This window comes from Zalophus californianus, chromosome 8 (assembly GCF_009762305.2).
Source record: "Zalophus californianus isolate mZalCal1 chromosome 8, mZalCal1.pri.v2, whole genome shotgun sequence".
In the NCBI taxonomy this organism is placed as follows: Eukaryota; Metazoa; Chordata; class Mammalia; order Carnivora; family Otariidae; genus Zalophus; species Zalophus californianus.
The window spans coordinates 87,827,801-87,846,433 of NC_045602.1; the positions used below are offsets into that span (position 1 = coordinate 87,827,801).

General features: G+C 36.8%; 1 protein-coding gene across 3 annotated transcripts in view; it reads left to right on the forward strand.

Annotated features, from left to right (window-relative positions):
- RANBP2 (RAN binding protein 2) overlaps positions 1–18,633 on the forward strand; it is an 85,612-nt gene that overhangs the window by 21,866 nt on the left and 45,113 nt on the right. For all 3 annotated transcript variants that reach the window (XM_027623709.2, XM_027623711.2, XM_027623710.2), the window contains 6 exons: positions 7,661–7,728; positions 9,148–9,259; positions 9,733–9,885; positions 15,667–15,897; positions 16,254–16,399; positions 18,099–18,291. In XM_027623709.2, coding sequence (XP_027479510.2) covers positions 7,661–7,728; positions 9,148–9,259; positions 9,733–9,885; positions 15,667–15,897; positions 16,254–16,399; positions 18,099–18,291 — 903 coding nt within the window. The remainder of the gene's footprint in view (positions 1–7,660; positions 7,729–9,147; positions 9,260–9,732; positions 9,886–15,666; positions 15,898–16,253; positions 16,400–18,098; positions 18,292–18,633) is intronic.

Consider the following 18,633-nt stretch of genomic DNA (forward strand, 5'->3'; position numbering starts at 1 on the left):
GGTAGAATTTGAGTAACGTGATGGGGTTTTTATATCAGACTTGTCCACCCTGAGTTTCCAACAATTGTCAGTTACAGTTTAGGTTTTCCTACCCTGGCACTGGCTCCTGTGGAGGTTTCTCCTCTGGTGAGGTTTGATTCTCTGAATTTGTCTCCAGTTTTGAGGGGCAGTTAGTGACCTTAACTTCTCTCATGGATCTAAAATGAGTTGTATTTTTTTTTTTAGTTTGTTCAAATTTTTACTTTTGTTAGGACAGAGTGGCTACTTCTAAGCTCCTTACATGCCAGACTGGAAGCTGGATGTCTAGAGTCAGTTTTAGTGTTTTTCTTTTTTTTTTTTTATTGTGATATGACTATTTAAATAGCTATTCTTTTATCTAGTTAAGTTTTTTCCTATTAGCTTTTGTGATATAAAAATGAAAATACTGCTTCTAAAGCTCTTTTTGGGTGACTGGTTTTATCTTTGCACTTCTAAATTGCATTTCTAGATTGGTGTCACTATAAATCTCAGATTTCCAACTTCACCTGGGTCTTCAGTATTCTGCAGTCCATTTGCCTGTCCTTTTCCCCACCTCCCATAAATTGTGGCAAAAAATATGTACAATTTGCCATCTTAACCATTTTTAATTGTGCAGTTCATTAGTGTTAGTGCACATTATCGTGCAGTAGAGCTGTGGAATTTTTCCATCTTGCCAAACTGAAGCTCTGCACCCATTGAACAACTGAAACCATTTTTCCCTTCCCCTAGCCACCTCCATTTGATTTTGTTTCTATGAATTTACTACTTTAGAAACCTTGTATAAGTGAGTTCATAAAGTTTTTGTTTTTCTGACTGGTTTATTTCACTTAGTATAATGTTGTCAAAGTTCATCCCTGTTGTAGGTTGTCATAGAATTTACTTCCTTTTTAAGGCTGAATAACATTCTGTTGTTTATATTGTATATACTACATTTTATTCATTCATCTTTTGATGGACAAGGGTTGCTTACAACCCTTGGCTGTTGTGCACAGTGCTATTATGAATGTGAGTATGCAGATTTCTTTTCAAGACCTTGCTTTCACTTCTTATGGTTATATACTCAGAAGTTGGATTGCTGGATCATACAGTAGTTTAAATTTTAATTTTGTGACGAACCACCATATTGTTTCCATAATGATTGCACCATTTTACATTTCCACTAACAGTACACAGGGGTTCCAAGTTTTTCATATCACCACCAACACTTGTTTTCACTTTTTTTCTTTTTGGATAGTAGCCATTCTGATGGATATAAAGTGGTGTATCCCATGGTGATTTTGATTTCCATTTCCTTGATTGGTGATGCTGAGCATCTTTTTATGTGTTTTTAGGACATTCATATATCATTTTTGGAGTAATATCAATTATAATTTTTTTTGGTTATTTTCTAGTTGGGTTATTTGATTTTTTATTGAATTGTGGGAGTGTTTTTTTGTGTGTGTATATTTCCTAGATATTAATTCTTTATCACCTGTATGGTTTGCACATATTTTCTCCCGTTCTGTAGGTTGACTTTTTATCCTGTTGATTGTGTCCTTTGATACACAAAAGTTTTTAAGTTTGATGTACTCCTTTTTGTCTATTTTTACTTTTGTTTCCCATGTGTTTGGTGTCAATCCCAAGAAATCCATTGCTTAATTAAATGTCATACAGCTTTTCCCCTATGTTTTCTTCTAGGAGTTTTATAGTTTTGGATCTTAGTTTTACATCTTTAATTCATTTGGGGTTAATTTTTGTAGATGGTATAGAGTAAGGCTCCAGCTTTACTCTTTTGCATGTGGATGTCCAGGTTTCACAGCACCATTTGTTGTAAACTTTTTTTTTCTCTATTGAGTGTTGTTAGCACTCTTGTTGGAGATTATGTGACCATATATGTGAGCATTTATTTGTGGGCCATGCACCTGTCCTTGATCACTTCAGTCGCTGTTTTAGAACTTCACTGTCCACCTCAAATTTTTCACGTTTACTCAGCAAACTACCTCACTTCTTCATTGGTAAACTGGACTGTTGGCAGTGAACCACCAGGCCCTATTCATTCTTTTGTCATCTGTATATTTCCTTTTCAAGGTACCTGGCTGACATCTTTTCTTGTTCTCATCCCTTTCAGTTTCCTGAGCCCTTATTTCCCCCTTTTCTTTCAGATTCTCCTCAACTGGCTGTTTTTCCTTAGCCTAAAAACACAGTCATGCTCTTGTTTGGCCTCAATAACTGTCCACATCCATGTCCCATCATTGCCCTATTTCTTCCCTCACTTTGTGAATCAGGACTTGTGAAAATTATTTAGCAGTATTGGTTCCTTAAGAGAGGAAATGGTGTGATATACAAACAGAAGATTTGTGTGTGTGTCTTGTCAACTTTATGCTTTTCTATAACTTATTTATTATTTTTTTAAGGATTTTATTTATTTATTTGAGACACAGCGAGAGAGGGAACACAAGCAGGGGGAGTGGGAGGGTGAAGCAGATTCCCTGCTGAGCAGGAAGTCTGATGTGGAGCTTGATCTCAGGACCCTGGGATCATGACCTGAGCCGAAGGCAGCTGCTTAATGACCGAGCCACCCAGGTGCCCCAACTTTTCTATAATTTTATTTTTATTTTTTTAAGATTTTATTTATTTATTTGACAGAAAGAGCACACAAGCAAGGGGAGTGGCAGGCAGAGGGAGAGGGAGAAGCAGGCTCCCTGCAGAGCAGGGAGCCTGACAGGGGACTTGATCCCAGGACCCTGGGATCATGACCTGAGCTGAAGGCAGCTGCTTAACAACTGAGCCACTCAGGTGCCCCAACTTTTCTATAATTTTAAATTAAATTTTTTAATCTTCATACGGACTTTTTTTTTTTTTAAAGATTTTATTTATTTATTCATGAGAGAGCGAGAGAGAAAGAGAGAGAGAGAGGCAGAGGGAGAAGCAGGCTCCCAAGGAGCAGGGAGCCCGATGCAGGACTTGATACCAGGACCCCGGGATCATGACCTGAGCTGAAGGCAGACGCTTAACCATCTGAGCCACCCAGGCGCCCCGGACTTTTATGACTTAAAACATATCTGCTTATTTAACATTTTCTTTGGTGAGGAGTAAGAAGTGTAGTAGGAGAAAGGGGTTTTAAGTTAAGATGCCATAACATAGATTTATGTGGTGGCATTGCAAAGTGACATTCCAAAGCAATGGAGAAAATACGGATTATTCAGTAGATGTTGATTGAACAATTGACATTTGTTTAATTTTTTTGGTTTAATGATTTTTAAAAATAGGGCTCTAGCCTACATTATTTACCAAAATAAGTTTCATACTTAAAAGGTAATTTTAGAGAAACTGAAAGAGAATATAGATGAGTATTCATCTCAAATGAAAAAGACCTTTTTTTACTATATAATCTGAAAAAAAAAACAGTAAAGATAGTTTCTACTGCATAAAAATTGGAGCTTTATCTCACAAACACATCAAACACAGATAACTGACAATTAGGGAAAGCTGCAGAAAGCCCTCAGCGGCGCCTGGGTGGTGCAGGTGGTTGGGTATCTGATTCTTGGTTTCACCTCAGGTTATGATCTCATGGGTCCTGGGATCGAACCCCGCATGGAGCTCTGTGCTCAGCAGGGAGCCTGCTTTAGAGTCTCTCCCTCTGCTCCTCCTCTGTGTATGCTCCTGTTCTCCTCCCCCCGCATAAATGGATAAAAATCTTAGGAAAAAAAAAAAGCTCTCAAGTGTCAGTATGGTTAAGAACCCTTAAAAACTAGCAAGAGAATCTTTTCAGTGCCCTTTCAAAGTTGGGAATGGCGATAGTATACTAGTAGAGAATTTATATGATAAATATTTCAGTGTGAATATTAAAAACTGGTGTTATCAATCAGAGAAATGCCAGGATGACTTAGTGATCATGGATCTTCTGCTTACCAAATTAGCAATGATTGAAGAAATGGGAAAAATTAATTTTGAAGAATATACTCTGACTTGGTCATTAAAATACTGAGTGGGGAAGTAGATTGCTATAAACTTTATGGAGAATTGGCAATATAGCAAACGGTTCAGATATTTATATTCTTTGAACTAGTTATTTAGTTTCTAGGAATTTATTAGGAAATAATCAGTGGTACACAAATTTATGTGTATTTCAATAAACAGTGAATATGTAACATCTGCCAGTTAATGTTCCTGGTTCCATCATGGTGGACAAGCCACAGGGGACTTACCCTAGGGGGCCATAGGGTTTTGAGGGATAGACATCTATACAAACAAAAATACTTATGACCTGTATAAATTCAGTGAAGGAAATAGGATTTTGTGAGAAATAATGAAGGTGTACTTCAGTCAGGGAAGGTAGCGGGAGAATGCTATTCAGAACCATCTGAAACACCACTGTGCTATTGCATTGTCCTGCCTAGATGGGATTCTTTAAGTGGTTAGAACATCCCTGATGTTAGCTTTGACTTAATTGCTCATCAGGCAAACTCACATAGGCAGTCGATGTTTGAACTGTGGTTTCTCCTGTACTGAGCAGGATTATTATGGAGATCAACCCATTATTAAAGTAAAATCCGCTTGTCTCATGAAGGTCTAAACCCAGCTCATATGGGGTAAAGATCTAAGTAAACCTAGCTCTATTAGTGTGTGAACAAATTCAGTGATAGATGAATTCTGCTTCACAAAGATGGGATGAAGTGACATCAAAGACCAAAAAGTGAGGTTTCTGAGGACTTGACTGCCCAAAGTCAGTATGGTAACTTTCTGACATCTGCTCAAAACTTAAAAATAGGATTGGGAGACCCCAATTTTTCTGGGTCTGTATTCCTACTGAAAACGTAGATTTTTCCCCCCTTTTGCTTCACTGGAGTTTTCTCTCTTTACTCACTTAGAATACCTGTGTTATGGGGAGTTGAGGGGCATGGGAGCCTTCCACTTATTCTACACTTAACTGTTTCATTGTGCCAGACTAGAGTCTTGCTCAGTAAGGGTTTTTTTGTTTTGTTTTGGTCAGGTGATTCTCTCAAACTGATTGCCCCTTAGTTGTGGTTTCACTAGGATAGTGAGAATCTTGTTCGTTCATTCACGTGTGTCTCTAGATGATGAGGCATTTGTTTAAGGGAACCGTAGTTTCTCTTTCATTTACGTACATTCATTGAATTTCTCACTCTGACATTGAAAGCGCTGGATAGAAATAGCATATCAATACCGGCTGTTGGACTTTGTTTAGAACAGATTCCTCCGGGCTGCCCCAGTTGGAGAAATGCATTCTGGTTTTAGTCACTGGCTAAACTATAGCATGCAGGGGCCAGATGAAGTAAAGTTGGAGAGCTAGGCAGGTCCCATGTCATGCTAGTCTTTGGTGGGAAATTTGGGTATTTTCAATGCATAATGGAAGCCATGGAAGGATTTTAAATTTTAAGCAAAGGCATAACATGGTTTGTGTTATGTTTTAAATGCTACACCAAATTAAAAAGAGGAAAAATATATAGAGGGAAACAGGAAGGAATTAGCCTTTTCAGAAGTCCTAGAGGGAGATCATAGCAGGCTTGGACTTTGGTAATAGTAACAGAGATGTAGAAAAATGGGTGGACTGAGAAGGTAGAAGGTAGAACTGACAGATTTTGGTGATGATATTTTGCACATAAGTTTAGAACATAGGAAAAATTAGAGCCAAAAATACATATTTGAGAGTCAAAGTACTGTCAGTAGTCATACATGAGATAGAGTATTTGTCACAGAGGACTTCTGAGAGAGGAGAGGAATTAGAACTGACTCCTGGGGAATTGAGTGTGAGGAAGAGCCTGAGAAGGAATGGCCACTAAGGTAGAAGTTAAACTAGAGAGCATAGTTATCTCTGAAGTGTGATTAAGAGTATTTTCTGTAGGTTTGATTAAAAAGGAAAAATTGAAACACTAAACAGTGGGGATTAAATTATTATAGTCTATCTGCTGTCTAGTCTACCCTAGATAATTACTTCTTCACCTTATTAGGTATCTGATCAAATATCCCCTTAGTAGTAAGAGCTTTCCTGAAAACTCTTATTTTATAAAACATGATGCCATTGTTTGTGCCCTACCACACTATTACCAGCTAAGAAAGAAGAAACACTGCCAACTAAACAGGCAACAATGTTAGGATTCCTCTGATTTGTGAGATGAATACTGATTTTAGCTTTGTTAAAATGTGTACTGTAAATAATTGACGAAATACTATAAAGTAGCACTCTTTTCTGCTCCTCTATACAGGCTTCTTGAAGACATTTTTTTGTGTGTACTGGTTTCCCACTGCCTATTGTAGGCACAATGAACAAATCCTAAATCTGCATTTTTTTTAGAAATAAAATGAATAAATGAAAACATACTGCTTTGTAGACTTCTTTTTTCACTTAATATGTTGTTTTTTTTCTGTGTCCTTGTATAGTTTTCAAAAATTAGATGTTTGATGGCTGTGTACTCTTACCATGTGTGTATAACATCTGATGTGTCCCAGAATCTTAAACTTTGGAACTCACGGAAATAAAAGGCCAGGGTGTGGACTTGGTTTATTACTGGAAGAATTCAACTTTTATTTCTGCCTTTTTAATTCCTTGAGTGTAAAATACTGATCTGTAGAGAGAACAGCAAACTGTACCTGGACCAGAGAGTCCCCCATGCTTTAATGGGTTGGAAGTACTTGCCCATAAAGACTTGAATATGGCAAGAGAAGAGAAATTTTTAGTATACCTCACCTCCCCTAAGAAAGCAGGTTTCTGTCTGTTTAGTTATCTGTAAAGTGAGAGAGTGGCACTATGTGTTTTTTCAGCTTTTATGCTGATAATAAATTTTTTTTTTTGTAAGATTTTACTTAGGGAGAGCATGAGCAGGGCAGAGGGCGAGGGAGAAGCAGGCTCCCCGCTGAGCAGGGAGTCCGACGCGGGACTCGATCCCAGGATCCTAAGATCATGACCTGAGCTGAAGGCAGATGCTTAACTGACTGAGCCACCCAGGCGTGCCGCTGATACAAATTCTTTTTTTTTTTTTGAAGATTTTATTTATTTATTTGACAGAGAGACAGCGAGAGAGGGAACACAAGCAGGGGGAGTGGGAGAGGGAGAAGCAGGCTTCCCGCTGAGCAGGGAGCCTGATGTGGGGCTCGATCCCAGGACCCTGAGATCATGACCTGTGCCAAAGGCAGATGCTTAACCGACTGAGCCACCTAGGCGCCCCTAATTTTTTTTTAAATTAATTTTATTATGTTAGTCACCATACATTACATCATTAGTTTTCGATTAGTGTTCCATAATTCATTGTTTGCATAGAACACCCAGTGCTTCATGCAATACGTGCCCTGCTTAATACCCATCACCGGGCTAACCTATCCCCCCAACCCCCCTTCCCTCTAAAACCCTCAGTTTGTTTCTCAGAGTTCGTAGTCTGTCATGATCTGCTGATACAAATTTTTTAATTTTTGATGTCTTGCTGTTCTTAAATTTATTTTTAGTTTTATGATGAGAATTATAAAACATGGAATCATGACTTTTACAACATACATGCATTTCTGCAGGCAGTTTTTTTCCTACCTTTTAGGTGAACAAAAATCAAGTCTGTTAATACTAACCTTATTAGGGCAAATTTTTAGTTCTGTGAAAATTTTACAGAATTCAAAATATGAAAAGTTAAAAGAACTCTAATTTTTTTTTTAGAAGTCAATGAAAGGATTCTATTTTGCAAAGCTATACTATGAAGTTAAAGAATATGATCTTGCTAAAAAGTAAGTACCAAACTGTAAACATGCTTTAGTTTTCTAAACTCATTCCCCCCCCTCATATTCTTACTTGAAATGGGTGAGAAAATATTATGTTTTTTAGCAGTTCTTCCTAAGTATGTCCTGGAAATAAGGTATTATATCACTTCAGACTGATATAAAGACTAGCCTCAATTCCATGGAGGTTGAGCCTAGAATGAGTATTTTCTGCCTGCCTGCTGCTTGTTTATACTTAGGGCAAGAAATCATTTGGCTTAAAACACTTCTAAGGAATAAAAGAGAACCATGCTTATTTTTAATTTCTTCCTGGTTAGATATCTGGTACTTTAATCAGCTGGAAAAATACCAATGAATACAAAATTAAACTGTGATTTCTGGGCAGGAGAATAGCTTGTGTAAAAGATCTTTAACTGACTCAATAGGTAACACCTCTAAGGCCAAGAAGGTTGGTGGTCTGATTTCCTGATTTAGAGTGGCTTAAAGTAGGATATTAGGAGGGAGGGAGGCAGGCAGGCAGGTAGGTTAAAGGCATTTATGGGAAGATGGAAATGCTGATAGGCAAGGAAATTGTAACACCTTTATTTAACTAGCAGCAGTGGGGCTGTCAATCTTGTTCCTTATTTTTTTTTAAGATTTTTATTTATTCATTTGAGACACAGAGATAGAGCACGAGCAGGGAAGAGAGGGAGAGGGAGAAACAGGCTCCCTGTCGAGCCAGGAGCCCGATGTGGGGCTCGATCCCAGGACCCTGGGATGACCTGAGCCGAAGGCAGAAGCTTAACCATCTCCACCACCCAGGCGTGCCAACAACCTTGTTCCTTTGTAATATGACCCCTTTTCTTCCAGTTTGGTCTTTGGTTGAAATATATATTTACATGTTTATTTATAATATTTATTGAGCCTAGGAGGTGCTTACTTTCTAGCTGTTAACTTGATTTAAGAAGTGGAAATTACCTACATTTGTTAGTTTTTTAGTAATTTTTCCTCTGTTTTAGCTGGGAACAGTACTATTATTAAATAATTATTTTCTTGTTTAAAAAGTGAATAGTACAATAAAAAAGGTAAATATTTACTATACCCTTTTTTTAATTTCTATGTAAAACGCTAGTGCTTTATCAAAATATAATCAGGAAAAAGTAATTTATGCGTTCATTTCTTATGTATGGGTAGCATTAGAAAAACATTTGGTAAGTAGTATTTAATGGTAAAATAAGTATATTGTCAATTTTGTATGTATGTGTTTATTCTTTTATGGATGCTTTTTAGTTTTCTGCATATTCTAGTTTAAACAGTGGTAGTCAGTACTTAGAATAACAGTATGGATTAGTTTAGTGGTTGCTTTGGTTTAAGATGTACTCTTCAGGTTGGGATTAAATACGGTTCTGAATGTGATAATTTAAAGATTATTTTTGTATTATTTTTAAGATACATATCTGCATATATTAATGTGCAAGAAAGAGATCCTAAAGCTCACAGATTTCTTGGTCTTCTTCATGAAGTGGAGGAAAATACAGACAGAGCTGTTGAATGTTACAAGGTAAACTGTTTAAGATTAAAATATAGCCTTTGCATAGCCACACATATGCCCAGAGTAATTTATATAATAAATAATTTAAATATATTTTATTAATGTCATAAAAATAAGCCTTGGTATGATACTATTAAGCAACATGGATTAGAATAGATCTTTATTTGGCCCAAAGTACACTGTAATTTAATCATTAAGTTAGCACTTGTAAAAGAAGATTAACACCTATAAATTCTAAGACTAACATGGTTTGAAATGCTTTCTTATAAGTGGTTTTCTTTTTAGGGAGCACTTACCTAATAAAAACAATTTTTATTTAATCGGCAAAAAAAAATTCCGAGACACTTTGATTTAAACAACTTTGAAATACCATGTTGTCATTTGGAAAAGTTTTTAATGTGGACAGTGATGAATTTTTAACTTTTATTTATATGTGAGCATAGGTACTTTAGGAATCCTAATTTATTATTTTCTGGTTTCAGCGTTCAGTGGAATTAAACCCAACACAAAAAGATCTTGTTTTGAAGATTGCAGAATTGCTTTGTAAAAATGATGTTACTGATGGAAGAGCAAAATATTGGGTTGAAAGAGCAGCTAAACTTTTCCCAGGAAGTCCTGCAATTTATAAACTAAAGGTAAAAACAGAACAAAGCATAGCAAAAACAGGAAAACTTAAGACACAACCATTTCTAATATTTGGAATTTAAATGACTTTTCACTAGCAAACCTTAAACCAGTATGTTTGGGAGTTGGTGGGAAATGGGTGAAGGTGGTCAAAAGGTACAAACTTCTGTGTATAAAATAAATTCTGGGGATATGATGTATAGTGACTTGTTAACCGTACTGTGTTGTATATTTGAAAGTTGTGGAGAGAACAAGTAGATCTTAAAAGTTCTTATCACAAGAAAAAAAATTTTTTTGAAGATTTTATTCGAGACAGTGTGTGTCTGTGCTCACTCATGAGTTGGGGGGAGGGGCAGAGGCAGAGGGACAAGCAGACTCCCTGCTGAGGGCAGAGGGAGAGGGAGAAGCAGGCTACCCTCTGAGCAGGGACCCTGACGTGGGGCTTGATCCCAGGACCCTGGGATCATGACCTGAGCCGAAGGCAGACACTTAACCAGCTAAGTCACCCAGGCACCCCAAGAAAAGAATAATTTATAACCATGTGAAATGATGGATATTAAACTTACTGTGGAAATCATGTCACTATATACATATCTTAAATCATTATGTTGTACGCCTTAAATAACACAATGTTATATGTCAATTTTATCTATAAAAAATGGCAGAACAAAATTTTTTCCTCAGAACCTTTCTGAGCATATGCCGTTTTATTAGGCACTATTATGTTTTATATATAGTATCGCATTTACCCTTATGAAATGATTAATATAGGGATTTTACAGTTTTGTAGCTAGATGATAGAATTAGGATTTATTTATTATTTATTTAAGATTTTATTTATTTATTTAACAGAGAGAGACCCAGTGAGAGAAAGAACACAAGCAGGGGGAGTGGGAGAGGGGAGAATCAGGCTTCCCACAGAGCAAGGAGCCCGATGCCGGGCTTGATTCCAGGACCCCAGGATTATGACCTGAGCCACCCAGGTGCCCCTAGAGTTAGGATTTAAATTGAGCTCTGTCTGATACAAAATTTTTGCTTCATTGGATGAAAAGGATGACAATTTAGGGTTATTATACAGGTTTTTAAGAACTGTTATCTAAAAAAGCATTGGGATGCCTTGCTGGCTCAGTCTGTAGAGCATGTGACTCTTGATCTCCAGGTTGTGAGTTTGAGCCCCACGTTGGGTGTAGAGATTACTTAAAAATAAAATCATTCTAAGAAAAAATATGGAAAGTATTGTGTTAGGGGACAGTGAAGTTTTCAAGTAAAAGATAATAGTTTGTCCAGTATGTTATAGATAATTACTAAATAATAGGAAGTTTTTGCTAATTTTTGACCAATGACTAATTCTAATGGTTATTTTTTACTGAGTAAAATACAGTTTACTTAAGTAACTCTTTTGGAGAAAGTCTTTTCCAAATTTTCTAAGCAAACAATTTTAAGTGTGTAGTTGACCCTTGGGGTCTGGCGCCATGACCCCCTGTGCGGTTGAAAATACTTATATAATTTTTTTTAAGACTTTATTTTTTTAAGTAATCTCTACACTCAGTGTGGGGCCCAAACTCAAAATCCCAAGATCAAGAGTCATGTACTCTACGGACTGAGCGCCAGGAGCCCCTGCATAGAAGTTTTAACTCCCCAAGAACTTCATTAATAATCTGCTGTTGACTGGAAGCCTTACTGATAACATAAACAATCAACACTTGTTTTGTATGCTGTATGTATTATAGACTGTATTTCTACACTTAAATTAGAGAAAACATGTTAAAATTATGAAGAGAAAATATATTTACAGTACTGTACTATATTTGTTGAAAAAAATTCTACAAAAATGTAGAACTGCATTTCAAACCTATATTGTTCAAGGGTCAACTGTATATTGTTTTTTAAAATGACTCCCCCACCCCCATTATACATGTTTGTGTACATATACATATAAGAATTTTTTATTTTGTTTTAAATTTTATTTGAGATAGAGTGAGTGAGCATGAGTGGGGGAGGGGCAGAGGGAGAGAGGCAAGCCGACTCAGCTTCTCAGTGTGGAGCCTGATTTAGGGTTCAATCCCAGGACCCCGAGATCATGACCTGAGCTGAAGTTAGACATTTAACCGACTGAGCCACCCAGGCACCACAGTAAAATTTATTTTGAAATAATTTTTCAATTCTTGTTTTCACAAGAATTTGCAAAGATTGTACAGAGAAGTTCTGTGTATATGTCACCCAGCTTTCCCCAGTGGCTGCATGTTACATAACTATAGTACAATATCAAAGTCAGTAATTTGACATTGGTATAATGTGTGTGTATAATTTTTCATTTTATCGTATGTATAGATTGGTGTAACCACCACTGCAATTGAAGTACAAAACTGTTCCAGCATCACAAATATCTCCCTTCATGCTACCTCTTTTATAGTCCTACCTACCCTTCTTCCCATCATTCTTAACCTCTAGGAACTACTAATTCTCCATATTTACAATTTTGTAATTTCAAAATGTTATATAAATGGAATCATGCAATATGTGGCCTTTTGATGTTAGCTTTTTTTCATTCAGCGTAATGCCTTTGAGATCAATCCAAGTTGGGTGTATCAGTAGTTTATTCCTTTTATTGCTGAGTAGTATTTCCACAGTTTAACCGTTTACTTTTGATGGACGTTTTGGTTGTTTCCATTTTGGTTGTTTTTGGCTGTTATAAATCTCATATGAACAATTGTGCACAGATTTTAAAATCTGAAATATTTTTTAAAACCCTAGAGATAAATACCAGTAACATCAAGTTTTCTTGTTTCTGTAATAAGCAGCTGGGTTTTAAATATTAATCTAAAATGTCAGGTCTAAGTATATAGATTTGTGTTAGCCTCAGACATAATTTCATTACTGGCCTCGACAATCCAATTCATTTGATGACAGGGACATTAAGGAACATATATATTGATAGGAGTTTATTTTTCTTGTAAAATAGCTGCTTCTGAAGGATGTTGATTTTCTTTAGTAAGTTTATTATTTATTTTTAAAGATTTTATTTGTTTATTTGAGAGAGAACGTGCACGCCTGAGAGCATGAGCAGAGGGAGTGGCAGAGGGAGAAGCAGACTTCCTGCTGAGCAGGGAGCTAGATGCAGGGCTCCATCCTGGGACTCCGGGATCATAACCCTAGCTGAAGGCAGACGCTTAACTGAGCCACCTAGGCGCCCCTCTTTAGTAACTTTAAAGACACTGGTGTCTAGGAGTGCCTAGCTGGCTCATTCGGAGCCTGCAACTCTTGATCTTGGGGTTGCGAGTTTGAACCCAGTGTTGGGTGTAGAGATTACTTAAATAAAAACTTAAAAAAAAAATACACTGTTGTCTAAAGCTAAACCTTCCTTATATTAGATTTTGCCCCCATTTCTTGAAATTGAAATGCATGAGACTCATAACTGTTAAGTAGAATAATTCTATTTCTCCTAAAGTTAAGACTTACTTAAGGTAAATAGTTTTTTGGTATTTGTTTTAATGAATGGAAATATTGGTGAGAGGGCTTTTCCCTTAAATATGAGAGTAGAGTTTTTGAAAAGCACCCATGAAGGTGTTGCTCTTTTACGTACAAATTTTTTTGGAATATTTGTTTTAGAGAAAGCATGAGTGTGCCAGTAAGGGTAGGGGCAGAGGGAGGGAGAGAGAGAGACTCCAGCAGACTCCCTGCTGAGTGCGGAGCCTGTCACGGGCCTCAGTCTCATGACTCTTGAGATCTTGACCTGATCTGAAACCAAGAGTCAGATGCTCAACCAACTGAGCCACCTAGGCGACCCACAAATTTTTAAACTTACAAGTAAAGTCTTAAGTTTTTTTGAAGATCTAGAAAGGCCAAGTGTAAGTTTATGGAAATGATGTAAAAGAAGGAGAGAGATTGGTGAAGGAGAGGGCAGTGAAACAGCACTAATGGAGAGCTTGGTCTTTGCTGTGGGGAGGGAGCAGTGAAAAGGTGAGTACAAGTTGATAAGGTAAAGTGGAATGATGGCTTCATTTTTCTCAGTGAAGAGTGAATTGTGATTATAAGTTGAAAATGTTGAAGTGGGAAATGTGAGGAAAGAGGAGGAGTATGAAGTAACCTTTTCAGGGAATGGAGAATTTGAATCTATATAGATAGAGATCATGTATAATTTTGTTCTAGGCATTACCAGTTTGGAGACTTGAGATTATGAAAGTTAGTTAGCCTGGTTGTGATCTCCCCAAATTCCCGATTGCCCTACCCCCTATTGCTCAACTGTTAGTGTATAGATAGCCACAGAGAAAGCAGTTGGTAGGGTTTTTCTAAGGTAAGGTAGAGGGAATTAATTGAGGGGATTAGTAAGCAAGCAGTAATTATGGATATTAGGAATTAGGATATTTTAGCTTGACAGCGAAGGAAAATATGTGTTTTATGGAAAATTAAAACCTGCTGATATCAGTATATTGACAGCAGCTTTTTTTTTTTTAAAAGATTTATTTATTTATTTATTTGACAGAGAGAGAGAGAGAGAGAGGCGGGGGGGAACACAAGCAGGGGGAGTGGGAGAGGGAGAAGCTGGCTTCCCGCTGAGCAGGGAGCCCGATGTGAGGCTTGATCCCAGGACCCTGGGACCATAACCCGAGCTGAAAGCAGATGCTTAACGACTGAGCCACACAGGCGCCCCTTGACAGAAGCTTTCTTTCCATGTGGTAGAGACAAATATATGTGGCAGTGAGGGCATGTGTGCCCACAGTGAGGTGAAAGAATAAGAGAGGTATAATGATCTAAGTAGTATGACCAAAATACAGATTTTGAAGACCCAAGTCAATGCTAAATGGATGGCTGAGACTGGAGTATAGAGCAAAGCCATGAAGATGAGGTAATTAACAAACCGAGTAGCCAGGCTATTGTATATCTTTGTACATCTTTTTTTTTTTTTTTAAAGATTTTATTTATTTGAGAGAGAGAGAATGAGAGATAGAGAGCATGAGAGGGAAGAGGGTCAGAGGGAGAAGCAGACTCCCCGCTGAGCAGGCAGCCCGATATGGGACTCGATCCTGGGACTCCAGGATCATGACCTGAGCCGAAGGCAGTCGCTTAACCAACTGAGCCACCCAGGCGCCCCTATCTTTGTACATCTTTCAATTGCTAATACTAGCGAGGGCTGTTAGGAAGGGAGTGTTTTATTCCATTTGCTCATGAGGAATGAATGGAAAAGCTGGATAGCATGTCCTTTGGAATTATAAGGATTATAAGTAGGTGTGTGTGGGGACATATGATTTGGAGGTGAGCAGTTTACTAACCCCACTTCTCTACTTGTATATAGGCTAGCAGAGAAAAGACCACTGTGGCAGAGAAGTAACGGGGCTTATCTCGAGATAATACTCCATTTAGTTAAGGCTGGATGGTGAAGACTCTTAAGATAGCAAAAACAGTAGAAGCTTTAAAGTGCAAGCAGAGGGGGTAAGGGATTGAGTCAAATTTAGGAGGTGCAGAAGGACCCTAGTATGAGGATTGACTGGGGAGGCCTAGGCTTTTGGTGGTGACTGGGGTGTACAGGAATGTGTGGCAATAGTCCTTGCAGTCTGTGAGGTGTATATGGGTAACTGTTGCTACTATATAATCCCAGATGTTTCTCTCCACATAAATTTCTTGAGGTTTAGTTTCTGGGCTGGGAGCTGCTCTCTTTTATGAGAGTTGGGGTATATAAGATGGTACTTCTGGTGGTAATTTACTAAAGGTAGACATGGTGGAATGGTGCTCATAGGAACCATGATGTGTTTAAACTTGCACTGGTATTTCTCTGAATGATGCTTTTTTAATAGGAACAGCTTTTAGATTGCAAAGGTGAAGATGGATGGAATAAGCTTTTTGACTTGATTCAGTCAGAACTTTATGCAAGACCTGATGATGTCTATGTGAACATCCGACTAGTAGAACTGTATCGCTCAAATAAAAGATTGAAGGATGCTGTGGGCCACTGCCATGAGGCAGAGAAGAACATAGCTCTGCGTTCAAGTTTAGAATGGAATTCATGTGTTGTACAGACCCTTAAGGTAGGTAAAAACTCTTGGATCTCTACACTTCTATATAGACAGTTAAAACTCTTCGATCTCTACACTTCTATATAGATAGTTAATATACATCCCTTTGTATTTAAGCAGTGCTTTCTAAGACTTAAATTTCTTTCATTTATGTATAGCAACTGTGAAATGAACTTTTTACTAGGATGTTCTCAGTTTTATGATGGGTAGGTTAGAGAGAAATTAAACTAATACACTTTTGGTGTTTTCGTAGGCTGATGTAAACATTAATATAGTTTTACAAGTATAGGGATGGGCAAAGTTTATAGGCATAAAACTAACTTGGTAATGCTTGATAAAATTTTATAATTGTTTTTTCTACAAAATAGGAATATCTGGCATCTTTCCAGTGTTTGGAGTCTGATAAAAGTAACTGGCAAACTACCAATAAAGACTTACTTCTGGCTTATGCTAACCTTATGCATCTTACGCTGTCCACTAGAGATGTGCAAGAAAGTAGAGAATTATTGGAAAGGTATGTTGACTTAAGGAGAGTATTTCAGTGTCAGTTATAGATTTTCTTTTTGTAGTGATTCAGTTCATTGGTGTAAACATCTTTACTGTATCGCTATTTCTGTAACATACCCAGGGGTAATAGTTAATACGATAAACCACTTGAATCTTATTTCTTTTGTGGGGATATTATAATTGGTTTTGTATGACTTTGATTTTTAGAAAACTGTTATTCAGACTTGATTAAATTATTATAGTTATGTATCCAATTTTGGCATGCTTAATAAAGTCAATCCTGAAAATGTTCTAACTACTATTTCATTTTTTATTTCAAAAACTATCTTGAGTGAAAATCAAAATAGACTTCCATCTGTCAGGTGTTGTAGTAGAAGTAGTTAGCATCCCTAGTATTTCAGAAAACTCGATGTTTTAGCTTAGAAACAAGATAACTATAATGTATGATTTTTCTGTTTTCCTAAATTTTGATTTCGAGGACTATATCTTCCACTTTATTAAGATAAATTTCATTGAACAGAAACATCATTTGGATTTGTATAAGAATGTTAGTTTAGAGCAGGGGTTGACTAGAGCTTGTAGGCCAGATATGGCTCACTGCCTGATTTTGTAAATACACTTTCAGTGGAACACAGCTGTGCCTCTTGTTTTGTATTATCTATAGCTGCTCATATACTACAATGGTGGAGTTGAGCAGCTGTGATGTTGTGTGCCTGCAGCCAGATTAGTATGTGGCCCTATAGAAATAGTTTATCAATCCCTGGTTTAGACTGTCCATTTGTTTGAAAAGTAATTCTTGTTCCCCATCTGGTGTTGGGGGTAGGGTAGTTTTCTTGAAGAATTTCTTAGCGTCCAAAGATAGTAGGGTAAGGGTAGCACCCAGAACCATTTTAACTTTCAGATGATTTTAGAAAATATTTAGGATGTTTTCTTTTGTATGACTTATATACGCAAACATTTTTGGTTACATGAGCAAATGAGGGTGGAACAGACAATTTCTTAGTAGTACTATAAAAATAATTTAAACATCATGGATCCCCTGAAGGGGTCTTGAGAAACTCTAGGAGTTCCTGGAACTCACCTCCTATAAACCTACTTAGATAGAAATCATGCTTCACATTTCTATTAAATGTTGCTTTTCTTACAAAATGAAGTTTTGAGTACCATTTAGATTTAGAAGCACTAATTAGTACATTTACAAATAATAGTGAGGAATACAATTTAGGCCTGTAGTTATCTATATAGTAAGAGCAGTTATGTTATTGATAACCTTAATATCTTATCAGTTATTTACTTATAATTTGAAAATGACGTGTCTAATTTGAGAAATTCCAACTTTGAATTAAATAACCATGTGATCAAGAAGAAACTAGAAAATATTTTAGTTTTCAAGTTTTTGGTCAGTTATGAAAAATTATAGTCTGTAATCTTGTCATTTGATTTGTATCTTTTTTGTGACTGGAGGGCTGGAAATAACTGGAATAAGACCTTCTAGAGGTTAATTAAGCTTGAAGTATAGGAAGTATGTGGAATAAAAATAAACATTAGATTCATAATTTATAAAGTAGAGAATAAGGATTATTAGTTTGTGGAAAATGAAGTTTGGAATAAATTCCTTTGTTGATTTAATTTTTAATTAACACATGAAACCATGATTATTCAGAATGCAATAGGTTTAATACCTGTTTAACAATTTAATATTGCAGTTTTGATAGTGTTCTTCAGTCTGTGAAATCTTGTGTGGGTGGAAATGATGAACTCTCAACTACTTTCTTAGAAGTAAAAGGACATTTCTACATGCATGCTGGTTCTCTGCTTCTGAAGATGGGTCAGCATAGTGAAGTGCAATGGCGAGCTCTCTCTGAGCTGGCTACATTGTGCTATCTTATAGCATTTCAGGTAAGCTTTTTCTAGTTTTGGGTGCAGTTGACATTTCACTGAGATTGTTGTATTTCACATGGAGGTGTGTCCTGATAAATAGTAAAAATATGAATAAATCTGTAGACTTGAAATCAAAATGAAATAATTTGATAGCTGAAAAATAAGATATATACAGTATTGGTGAGGTGAAATAGATAACGTTGATGCATTGTTGGTGGCAGTCTGTATTGCTATGACTTCACTGGAAGACCGCTTTGAAGAGTTTGATCTTTTTGCTGTGCCATTTCTGGAAATCTGTAATAAGGAAATGATCTCAAATATGGGTAAAATTTGATTCAAAAGATGCGCATGCATAACTTG